The sequence below is a fragment of the Nicotiana tabacum genome, chromosome 19, assembly GCF_000715075.1.
Source record: "Nicotiana tabacum cultivar K326 chromosome 19, ASM71507v2, whole genome shotgun sequence".
Classification (NCBI taxonomy): domain Eukaryota; kingdom Viridiplantae; phylum Streptophyta; class Magnoliopsida; order Solanales; family Solanaceae; genus Nicotiana; species Nicotiana tabacum.
The window spans coordinates 25,947,245-25,959,921 of NC_134098.1; the positions used below are offsets into that span (position 1 = coordinate 25,947,245).

The 12,677-nt window shown below is 40.0% G+C and overlaps 1 protein-coding gene across 1 annotated transcript; it reads right to left on the reverse strand.

The window, feature by feature from the left end:
- Window positions 1–540: 540 nt before the first annotated feature.
- On the reverse strand, window positions 541–1,910 carry LOC107784624 (uncharacterized). Its single transcript, XM_075239000.1, has 4 exons — window positions 1,667–1,910; window positions 1,520–1,533; window positions 671–1,151; window positions 541–629 (listed from the first exon to the last, which is right to left on the reverse strand). The coding sequence occupies exons 1-4, from the start codon at window positions 1,908–1,910 to the stop codon at window positions 541–543; spliced, it is 828 nt and encodes a 275-aa protein (XP_075095101.1).
- Window positions 1,911–12,677: the final 10,767 nt, after the last annotated feature.

Sequence of the window (12,677 nt, forward strand, 5' to 3'; positions counted from 1 at the left end):
AAGGTCTGTCTCCAAACCTCCAACCTCGCATTAACTCCTCTTCGTGTCTCGTCAATCAACACTATATCATCGGCAAATAGCATGCACCAAGGCACCTCCCCTTGGATGTGTCGTGACAATACATCCATCGCCAAGGCAAATAAAAAAGGGCTAAGAGCCGATCCTTAGTGCAACCCCATCACCACAGGGAAATGCTCTGAGTCACCACCCACAGTCCTCACCTGAGTCTTAGCATCATCATACATATCCTTAATCACCCTAATGTACGCTACCGGAACGTCGCTAACCTCCAAACACCTCTACAGTACCTCCATCGGGACTTTATCGTACATTTTCTCAAGGTCAATAAATACCATATGCAAATCCTTCTTCCTCTCCCTGTACTGCTCCACTAATCTCCTTACCAGATGAATACATTCCGTAGTCGAACGCCCCGGCATGAATCCAAATTGATTCTCAGAAATAGACACGCACCTCCTCACCCTGGCCTCAACCACCCTCTCCCAAACCTTCATAGTGTGACTCAACAACTTGATACCCCTATAATTGTTGCAATTTTGGATATCGCCCTTGTTCTTGTAAAGCGGAACCATCGTACTCCGCCTCCATTTTTCGGGCATCTTCTTTGTCTTAAAAATAACATTAAACAACCCAGTGAGCCACTCCGAACCTGCCTGCCCCGCGCTCTTCCAGAATTCCACTAGGATTTTGTCTGGCCCCGTCGCTCTGCCCCTGCATATCTTACGCATCGCCCCTTCCACCTCCTCTACCGTAATCCGCCTACAGTACCTAAAATCCGGCCGACTCTCAGAGTGCTCCAACTCACCCAGCACAATGCTTCTATCCCCCTCCTCGTTCAACAGTTTATGGAAGTATGTCTGCCATCTTCTCCTAATAAGTGCCTCGTCCATCAACACTTTGCCATCCTCGTCCTTGATGCACTTGACTTGGTCTAAGTCGCGGGTTTTCCTCTCCCTCACCTTGGCCAATAGGTACAACTTCTTGTCCCCGCCTCTGCCCCCGAGCTCATCATACAAACGAGCAAATGCCGCATTCTTAGCCGTCGTAACTTCTAACTTCGCCTCTTTCTTTGCCTTTCTGTAACACTCCTGATAAGTCCTTTTTTCCACCTCATTTGTACTCTCCACTAGCTTCAAATAAGTAGCTTTCTTAACTTCCACTTTACCTTGAACCTCTCCATTCCACCACCAGTCCCCTTTATGATCCTAAGGAGAGCCCTTCGTGACCCCTAAAACCTCTCTAGCAGCTACCCTAATGCAATTCGCAGTCTTGAACCACATACTAGACGCGTCCCCCCTACTCGTCCAGGCCCTCATAGCCAACAATTTCTCCCCTAACTATTGAGCTTTGTCATTTGTCAAGTTACCCCACTTGATCTTAGGTTTCCTGCACCCCGCCCTCTTCCTTCTACTCCTCTTGATCTCCAGGTCTATAACTAGGAGCCTATGTAGGGTCGTGAGGTGTTCACTTGGGATGACCTTGCAGTCAGTGCACAGACCTTTATTGTATTTCCTGCAGAGAAGATAATCAATCTAAGTCTTGCCCATTGAATTCCGAAAAGTGACCAGGTGCTCTTCCCTCTTCGGAAAACTCGAGTTAGCTATAACCAAATCAAAAGCTCTACCAAAATCCAACAGTGAATTACCTCCCTCATTCCTATCCCCAAAATCGAACCCGCCATGCACATCATCATATCCCTTAGCACTAGCCTCAATATGGCTATTGAAATATATGCCAATGAACAACTTCTCTGTGTGCAGGATACTACGTACCATCTCGTCCAAATCCTCACAGAATTGCTTCTTGACCTCCTGGTCCAAACCTACTTGAGGAGCATATGCACTAATCACGTTTACAGTAAACCCACCAACTACCAGCTTAATACTCATCAACCTATCATTTACCCTCCTAACCACGACCACGAGGTCCTTGAGGTCCCCAGCTTAATACTCATCAACCTATCATGCCTTGCATACTCGGTACATTATTCGTACTGACGTCCCTTTTCCCTGGGGATGCTGCGTTTCATGCCCGCAGGTGCAGGTTGACAGGCTGATGGACCCCCTTTTTAGGATCTTTGATCAGCGAGAGTTGGTGTGCTCCACTTGATCCGGAGCTGTTACTAGTTTTGGTACGCTGTTTTGATATGTAGATATGGGTATGACGGGGCCCAGTCCTGTCCTTTATACAGTTGTACACTCTATTAGAGGTCTGTAGATAATTATGTATAGTTGGATAGTATGTGGCCTTGTCGGCTTCCAGTCTTGGATATGTAGTTGTCCATAGTAGCCTTGCCGGCTCGCCCTACCATATTCACGCATATATATATATATATATATATATATATATATATATATATATATATATATATATATATATATATATATATATATATATATATATATGTATTTTGGACATGTTTTCCTCACATATGTTATTCACGTAATTCAACAGTTTATTGACAGATATTATTCATGACCTACCCTTAATTCATGTTTATATCTTAGACGCATGCTTAGGGGTGATCGATAGGTAGGACTCGGGCACTCGTCATGGCCCATCGGTTTGGGTCGTGAAAATGTTACATTGGGCTCTATGAGTACAGATGATATGTGTATCATGTTGAGCACGTGATATACATATAGATATTCATTGAGTCTCGAACATACATGATCATCCTAGACTCATGTAGAAATATTCATATAGCTGCTACTTGGTGCATATCATCTTTATATGCGTTTTGGTTATCTTGTTTGAGAAGTATGTTTATCTTCTCTATGATTTTACACCTCGTTGGTATATCCGTTTCTCCTGGATATTTTCTGTGACTTCATGTTAATATGGACTATCCAGGTTGAGAAAGTGAGTATCATGATTTTGTCAAAATCTCGCCACTACTTCTTTGAGATTAGACTTGATACTTACTCAGTATATATTTTTATACTCATATTACACTTTTAAATATTTTTGTGCAGACTTTGGCATTGGCTCCAGTGGATTTCAAGAAAGTGCCTAATAGCTGACTTAGGAGACTAAAGGTAGTGTTGCGTGATCGATCACAGTCCTTTGAAGTCACCTTCTTTAGATTATCATATTGTTATCTTATTCAAGACAATATCTCTATATCATGACTAAGTTGTATTTAATCTTAGAGGCTTATAATTTCGTATTACCGAATTTTAGAAACTATAGTTGGATTTTTCGCCTTTGGTATTGTTGGATTTAAACGTATTTATGCTTTATCTCTGTTATGTCAGCAGATTGTCCTTTATTGTCTTATTTTGGTTGGTTGTTATTGTTGGTTTATCTAACTAGTTGGGGTTATGTGCCATCATAACCATTGTTGGGATTTTGGATCGTGATAAAGTTTGGTATCAGAGTTCTAAGTTCATAGGTTCTACGGGTCATGAGCATGTCTAGTAGATTCTTGCGAATCGGTATGAAGACGCCTATACTTATCTTCAAGAGGCTATAGGATATTTAGGAAACTCTAATTTCTTCTTTCTCTATCGTACAATTTTATTTCATCCTAAAGTTTGAGTCTTTACTCTTCTATTCTCCTACAGATTGTGAGAACATGTGTGTCAACAGCAGCTGAGCAGGAGCCAATGCCCCAGGTTGTAGCTGCTACTCAAGGTACAGGCTGGGGCAAAGGTAGGTCTAGAGCCCAAACTAGGGCACATGCAGCAACACCTAGAGATGGAGCACCTGCAACTATTTATGCTCGTACTAAAGCAGTTTCTAAGGAGCTGATAAGTGGGGATTTTGACTACTTATTAACGCCTTTTAGCTTTAGTTTTAGTCTAAAATCATTGAATTGTGTTCCCGAAACTAATAAAATTATGCAAAATTGTAGGAATACTGGAAGTTGGACTCCCGAGATTAAATCCGACTCAAAAAGGAGTAGTCTGAAGCACAAGGCAATAAAGGCCGCAGAAGCACAAATTTGCGGTCCGCAGAAGGAATTCGGCGGCCGCAAACAAAGAGGAAAAATCTAGCAGACATTTGCGCAAAGTGTGGACCGCACATGGATTGTGCGTCCGCAAAGCTGGGCTAGGAGTCGAAGATCAGAGAATATGGAAAAAGACCAAGTCCAGGAGACTGTGAATTGCGGACTGCACAAGAATTGTACGGCCGCAAGCCTAAATCTGCGGGCCGCTGAAGAGTTGCCTTGCAGCCGCAGTCCATAAATGTGCGGTCGCAGAAGAATGCCTTGTGGCCGCAGTTCAGAAATGTGCAGCCGCAGTTCAGAAATATGCAGCCGCAGAACTCCAGCTCCTGCCAAATGAAGAAATTTGCAGACTGCACATGGAATTATGCGGCCACAGAACCTCCCGAGGGGCATTTTTATCCGAGATTTTCTGTCTTGTATAAATAGACGAGTTTCACAAAATTAGGTCAAGTTTGAACCTCTGAAGTTGCTGTAGCCGCTTTTCTTTACTATTTTAGGAAGTTTTACTTTGCTTTGGTGTGTTTACAATATATTTAATCGTTTTAAGCTTCCATTATGAGTTTAATTAGTTTTTCTCCCTTATTTTCTTCAAACCCCATTATGAGTAGCTAGATTTTTACTAGGGTTGTGACCCAACCCTCGAGTGTAAACCTTATGGGTATCTAATTTAGTGCTTGTTTATGATTGGGTGTTGATTATTTAGCCTAGCTCATGCTTCACTTTTAGAATTAATGGTTGCAAATATTGATTCATGCCTATTTGACTTAGTATATACTTGAGAAAGAGAGACCTAGTCTAGAATAACTTAGCTAACAAGGAATTGGGTCAATCGAGAGATTGATTAACCCAATTAAAGGGTTCAACCTAGAGATAGTAATAACCCGACTTGAGCTTTTATCAATTGTTTTGTGTGATACCCATTTGGTCTTGAGAAAGCCAAAGTGGGCAAAACCACTCTCTGACCGACAGGTAATGAGTGGGTAATTTAGAATTGATAGTTATAATATACCCTAATCAACAAAATAAGCATTAAAGTCTTTATCCCATTAAACAAACACCTAGGTCAAGGTCATAACCCTAGGCTTTTTATCCATTTGGAAAAACCGTATAAACAACTATCTCTAGTCTTCTCTATTTATTTTTGCAATTATTAGAGTAAAATTAGAAATAGAAAACAAATCCTTATTGTGGAAGTGCAATCTAGATAATCCAATTGCTCAAATCGAAATATATACCCCTAACTCCCATCTTAGCTCCTTGCGGATTTAACACCTACTCTTAGCTGGGTTTCTATTATTGCATATTGTGGATTTGACCCCGACTCTTAGTTGGGTTTCTATTATTGCATACGACCGTTTCATATGTCTTTCGAGGTATGCTTTGGATGTGATTAATTTTTGGCGCCATTGCCGGGGAGTTAAAAATGGTGTTATCTATATATTTGGGTGTGTTTTTGCATTATCTTCTTTTCCTTCCGTGTTACTAACTTGTTTGAGAAATCGTAGGTACAACCATGGCAAACAATGAGCTCGAAAATATTGCCTCGGGGGATGTGTACGTCGAGGATGAGCAAATTGATGAGGTTCCTCTTGAACCTCAAGTCAATAGAAAAGGTCGAGTGCCTCATGACAATGTCCCCGCTCCACCCTAACCTCCACCACGAGCGGCTCCACACCGGGTGTTACCCAATAAAGGATATGCTAGTGTAATAGTCCCTCCCCGTATTAGGGCGGGCAACTTTCAAATCACCAATGTGATGCTCACTTTGCTAAAGCAACAAGGTTTCTTCACCGGTGCTCCAAGTCAAAATGCATACAAATATTTGAAGGGGTTTGTGGACAATTGTTGGGGGAGAAAACAAACAAATGTCTCCAAGGATGCATTGAGGCTAAGGCTTTTTCCCTTCTCTCTATGGGGGAAAGCTTTAGATTGGTTGGAACGTTTGCCGAACCATTCCATTCACACTTGGGATGAGTTGGCGGAAAAGCTTATTTCTAAGTTCTTCTCTCCGGGGCACATGGCTACACTTCGGGATGAGATTTTGGCATTCAAGCAAGAGTAAAATGAACCACTTCACGAGATATAAGAACGCTATAGAATAATGGTTAAGGAATGTCCCAACAACGATATGACGGAGAATATGATTCAACAAACTTTCTATCGTGGGATCAACACAACCAACCAATATGTAGTGAATCAACTTGCCGAAAGAAACTTTATGACTACGCCTTATGCGGAGGCGTGTGATATTTTAGATGAAATGGAAGAAACATCATCGGCATGGCAGTCCCGGGCTAATGTTCCTTAAGGTGATCCCAGCGTGATCCACCTTCACAAAGAGTTGCATGACCATGGGCAAGCCATTGTCAAATTGACTACCACCATGAATCAATTAGCAAAGGCTTAACTTCAACAAATGCAAAATCCTAAGTAAGTCACCATGGAGGGAATGAACATGATGGTGAATAAAAGAAGGACCAAGGGTCCACAAGTACAACATCGAGTGGAGAATTATGTGCAAGAGGATAGTGGTTTTGATACAACTTTCAAGGCCCAACCCAACAACAATGGTGACCTCAAAACAATCAAAGAAATTGGAATTCTAACAACCAAGGAAATTGGAGTGGTGGAAACAATCATGGGAATTGGCATAACAAAAACAATCAAGGAAATTGGCGGAGGCGTGTGAGATTTTAGATGAAATGGCGGAAACATCATCGGCATGGAAGTCCCGGGCTAATGTTCCACAAGGTGATCCAAACGTGATCCACCTTCACAAAGAGTTGCATGACCATGGGCAAGCCATTATCAAATTGACTACCACCATGAATCAATTAGCAAAGGCTCAACTTCAACAAGTGCAAAATCCTAAGCAAGTCAATGCCATGGAGAGAATGAACATGATGGTGAACAAAAAAAGGACCAAGGGTCCACAAGTGCAACATCGAATGGAGAATTATGTGCAAGAGGATAGTGGTTTTGATCAAGAGATTTCTTACAATGAACAATAAGAGGAGGTGTAATATGTGAACAACTTTCAAGGGCAACAAAATAACTTTCAAGGCCCAAACCAACAATAATGGCGACATCAAAACAATCAAAGAAATTGGAATTCTAACAACCAAGGAAATTGGAGTGGTGGAAAAAATCTAGGGAATTGGCAAAAAAAACAATCAAGGAAATTGGAGTGGCAATAATCAAGGAAATTGGGGGGGGGGAGGGGGGGAACAATCAAGGCGGATGGAACAATAATCAAGGCAATCAGGGGTCAGGTTTTCAAAGGCTCCCAATGTATCAACAACCGAGCAACCTTCCTCCTTATCTTTTCCATGGTTATAGTTCTTCAAACAATGAGATGGGGCGTATTGAGAACATGTTCAAGCAAATTATGGAAAAGAATGCCGATTCGGATGCCCAACTTGACTCACACAACACATCGATCCGCAACTTAGAAGTTCAAATGGGGCAAATCTCTCAAGCTCTAAACTCTCATCCTAAGTGGGCACTACCAAGTGACACAGTGGTAAACCTAAAGGGTGGAAACAACACGGGGCATGCCATGACCGTTACTACAAGAAATGGAAGAGGTGGGAATGCACCCACCTCAGGTCAAAAGCAACTTGTGGATGATGAGCAATTGGTACAAGAAGAAGAGGTCTCGAACAATGTGGTGCAATCAAATGATGAAGTTCGGATTGATATTGATGATAGTATGGAAGAGACTCAAGATGAGGTGAACCCATCGAGGAATCACATTATTGACATACCGGAGCCGGTAGTGCAAAAGGCTAAGGCACCATTGCCTAAGCCTCCACCTCCATACCCTCAAAGACTTGCAAAACAAAATAGTGAGAATTAATTCAAAAGGTTCATCCAAATGATGAAGAGTCTCTCAATCAATGTGCCATTAGTTGAAGTTTTGGAACAAATGCCCAGTTATGCAAAGTTTATGAAGGATTTCATAACGAAGAAGTGGTCAATAAATTTTGAAACTATCAAAGTCACTCATCAAGTGAGTGAAATTGTGCATTCAATGGCTCCTAAGTTGGAGTATCCCGATGCTTTCACGATTCCTTGTACAATTGGAAGTGCCGAGTTTGCTAAAGCTCTTTGTGATCTTAGGGCAAGTATCAATTTGATACCCTATTCGATTTTCAAGACCTTGGGAATCTAGAACCACCTCTATGAGATTGCAAATGGCCGATTGTACCATGAAGACACCTTTGGGAGTGATTGAAGATGTCTTGGTTCATGTTGATAAATTCATTCTTCCGGCGAATTTTGTCATTCTAGATTGTGAAGTTGATTATGAGGTGTCGATTATTCTTGGAAGACCTTTCCTTGCTACGGGGAAGGCTCTTTGTGATGTTGAAGCCAAAGAACTCACCTTCCGGGTGGGTAATGAAAACGTGGCATTCCATGTGTGTAAGTCCATGCGGCAACTAAATAGCAACGAAGTGTGCTCTTTTGTAGACTTGGTGACCGGTGTTATTGTTGATGATACAAGTGACACAATCAATGTTGGTGATATGTTGGAGGCCGTTTTGCTCAATTTTGATGATGACGAGATGAATGGCTTCATGGAATGTGTGAACTCCTTGAAAGGAATAGGTTCGTACAATTATGCACCCCGGAAACTATCTTTGGATCTTGAAAATAGGATAACTGCTCCTACAAAGCCTTCCATTGAAGAGCCTCCTACGTTGGAGTTGAAGCCATTGCCTCCACATCTTCGGTATAACTTTCTTGGCCCTTATTCTACTTTACCGGTTATTCTTTCCTCTTGTTTAACTAACATGCAGGTAGATTCTACATTGGCGGTGCTACATAAGAGGAAGAAGGCTATTGGGTGGACATTGGCGGATATTCGAGGGATAAGCCCCGCATTTTGCATGCACAAGATCAACTTGGAGGAAGGCACCAAACCATCTATTGAACATCAAAGAAGACTCAATGAGGCTATGCAAGAAGTTGTCAAAAAGGAGATTATCAAGTGGTTGGATGCCGGGGTTGTCTACCCCATTTCCGATAGTTCATGGACTTCTCCAGTTCAATGTGTCCCGAAGAAGGGGGCATGACGATGGTCACCAATGACAAGAATGATTTGATTCCTACAAGAACGGAGACCGGTTGGAGAGTGTGTATGGACTATCGCAAGCTCAACAAAGTCACTAGGAAGGATCATTTCTCACTTCCTTTCTTAGATCAAATGCTTGATAGATTAGCCGGTCGTGCTTTCTATTGCTTTCTTGATGGGTATTCGAGCTACAACCAAATCCTTATTGCTCCGGAGGATCAAGAGAAAACAACCTTTACATGTCCCTACGGTACTTTTACCTTCAAGTGAATGCCATTTGGTTTGTGCAATGCACCGGCGACTTTTCAAAGGTGTATGATGGCTATCTTCACGGACATGATGGAGGACAACCTTGAAGTTTTCATGGATGACTTCTTGGTGGTTGGAGATTCTTTTGATGATTGTCTTGCAAATTTAGATAAAGTGTTGGCAAGATGTGAAGAAATAAATTTGGTGCTCAATTGGGAGAAGTGTCATTTCATGATCGAGCTAGGCATTGTCCTTGGCCACAAAATATCAAATAATTGAGTTGAAGTTGACAAGGCAAAGATTGAGTTGATTTCTAAACTTCCACCTCCAACTTCAATGAAGGGTGTGCGGAGTTTCTTAGGCCACGCAGAGTTTTACCGGCGTTTCATCAAAGACTTCTCTAAGGTGGTAAACCCGGTGTGCAACCTTCTTGAGAAATATGCTAAGTTTAACTTCAATGATGATTGCATGAGAGCCTTCGAATTATTAAAGTTCAATTTGACAACTACTCTCATCATCACCGCTCAAAATTGGAGTGTCCCTTTTGAACTCATATGTGATGCAAGTGACGTAGCGGTTGGGGCTGTTTTGGGGCAACGCATCAACAAGAATTTTCATCCGGTCTACTATGCAAGTAAGACCATGAATGGTGCCCAAGTCAACTATATCGTTACGGAGAAAGAGCTCCTTTCCATTGTGTTTGCAATTGAGAAGTTCCGCTCGTTCTTGATGGGTGAAAAAGTTATTGTCCACACGGATCATGCGGCACTTCATTATCTTATGAGCAAGAAAGATTCCAAAGCTCAGTTGATGAGGTGGATTCTTTTTTTGCAAGAGTTTGATATTGACATCCAAGATAGAAAAGGAAGTGAAAATCAAGTGGCAGACCATTTGTCTCATTTGGAGGAGGAGGGGAGGCCGCATGATGGCCTTTAAATCAATGACTCCTTCCCTGATGAGAAAATCTTGGCTATTTCAATGAAAGAGGTGCCATGGTTCACGGATCTCGCAAATTTTTTTGTGTGTGGAATCATCCCGGATGAGTTCTCTTCAAACCAAAGGAAGAAGCTTATACGGGATTATGGCTGTCTAACTGGATAGGACGGGACGGGACCAAATAAACGGGACGGGATGGAATGACATTTAGCCGGGACGGGCCTAAATGTGACGAAACGGTAGGCCCATCCCATCCCGCTAACAAACGGGATGGGACGGGATGGGACGAGACGGTTTTGCGGGCCTTAAGTGGGCCGTTTTAAAAAAAAACAAATTAATTATTTAAGCATTAAGTTTGGCAACGGCTAGTTTTTTGACAATGACTAAATTTTTAAAGTTTGCAACAGCTAGTTTTTTGACTTATTTAATAAACTTAAAACTTAATAAATTATAAGAAAATTAGGAAACTAAGTAAAGATTTATAAAATATTAAAACAAAAGACTTGTAATAAAATATTTTAGTAATTATAATAGAGTTGTAATTTATTTAATATAATTTCAAGCCATTAAGTAACTAAGTAAGAGTGTAAGACAATTCATAAAAAAATTCAAGGCTTAGAGCCTTTTATTTTATTAATAGAACTTTCAAATTTCACATATAAATATAATTCTTTTGAAGAGCACCTAATCTACACAGCCACCTTCTAAGAAGGGTTCTGTTTGAAGTATGCCTCTTAGTAGCCAATTATAAATTATCATACTAATATTTATAAGCTTCTATATAGCTTCGTTGTAACTTATCTATAATTTCTCTCGGACATTGTTCTAGAATTGGCAATGTTAATTGATGTTCCATGAGTTCCATATCATCATGACTCCCAATGCTAAGTATCTCATTGTATTATTCTTCCCTAATGGTTAATTTTTCAAAACCAAGATTTTTTCTTTTATGAATTAATCCAATCTCTGAATAATACGGAAATCTCTAGGTTGTCCTCCACTAATGAATGTCTATGATCTCCGATTTAAAATTTTGCCGCACTAAAAGTACTCTCCGATGCTACTGATGATGCTTGAATAGCCAAGATATCTCGGACCATTATTGAAAGTGTTGAAAAAGCCTTGCCACGCTCCCTCCACCATGCCAAAAGTTGTTCGTTGCCTTCTTTGTCTTTAATACTTTCCAATCTTTGATTAAGATAAGAATCAATCGCATCATCAATAGAGGAATCAAAACCTATTATATCATCCATACCTTCCCATAGAACTTCTACTCTAGCCTTAGAAGTAGAAGGAGCAGTCTCACCACCTGTTATTTTCATAGATTTATATTTATCAAACATTGATCTAGCATAAGAATATATGTTAGCTTGGCAGTCTTCGAGAGATAGTTATTCATTTTCTTGAATTGCTAAATTCTCATAAATTTTACGAACAAGTCTCTTTGCACCTCTTAATTTTAAAAATGAGTTAAGTAGAGTAGAAATTAAATAAACTTGGGGAATAGGGAAAAAATACTTTTTAAATTTTGCAATCATTTCATTAATGGTCGGTGCATAAGTTGGATTTGTATTATACTTACCAAATACAACAGAAATTCCACAAATACACCATAATATTTGTGTAACAGTAGGATAATATATACCAGAAAATTATTTTGTAGCATAATAAAAAAAATTTAAAAATTTAGTAAGCTCTTTGATCTCATCCCAATCAGAATCAACAATTTGATCAGCGGGGATACCATTATGCATATTAAATACCTTTTGTATAGGCACCCGATAATCAAAAGCAACTTTAAGCATTTCGTAAGTAGAATTCCACCTAGTACAAACATCTTTTGAAACTTTTCTATATGGAAGGTTAGCACTAGCACATTGTTGAGCAAATTCACGAAGTCTACTCGCTTTATTAGCACAAAAAATATAGTCGCAAGCATGTTGTACTTTACTACAAGCATCAGAAAATAAATTAATACCATCTTTTACAACCAAGTTAAAAATATGACATGCACATATAACATGAAAAATTACTGGATTAATTGGACAAAGTCTAGTTCTTAAGCTAGTTGCTACGGTTGTGTTAGCAGAAGCATTATCTAAGGTGATAGTTAAAACTTTATCAATGAGTCCATAAAAATCAACTATTTGTATAACGGTAGTTGCAATATATGCTCTAGTGTATTTTGAATCAACAAATTTATAACCAATAATACGTTTTTGCATGTTCCGGTGATGATCAATCCAATGACATGTAATAGTTAAATAATCACAACCATTAGGATTATGACCTATATCAGATGTGATAAACACTTTACAATCCAAGTGAAAAAATACACAACGAATATACTGAAGATATTCGTTTGAAATTTAAAAATATCATTTCTAACTGTGGTCTTAGGAAAATCTTGAAAAGAAGGATTATAAGTTTCTTGTATATAAT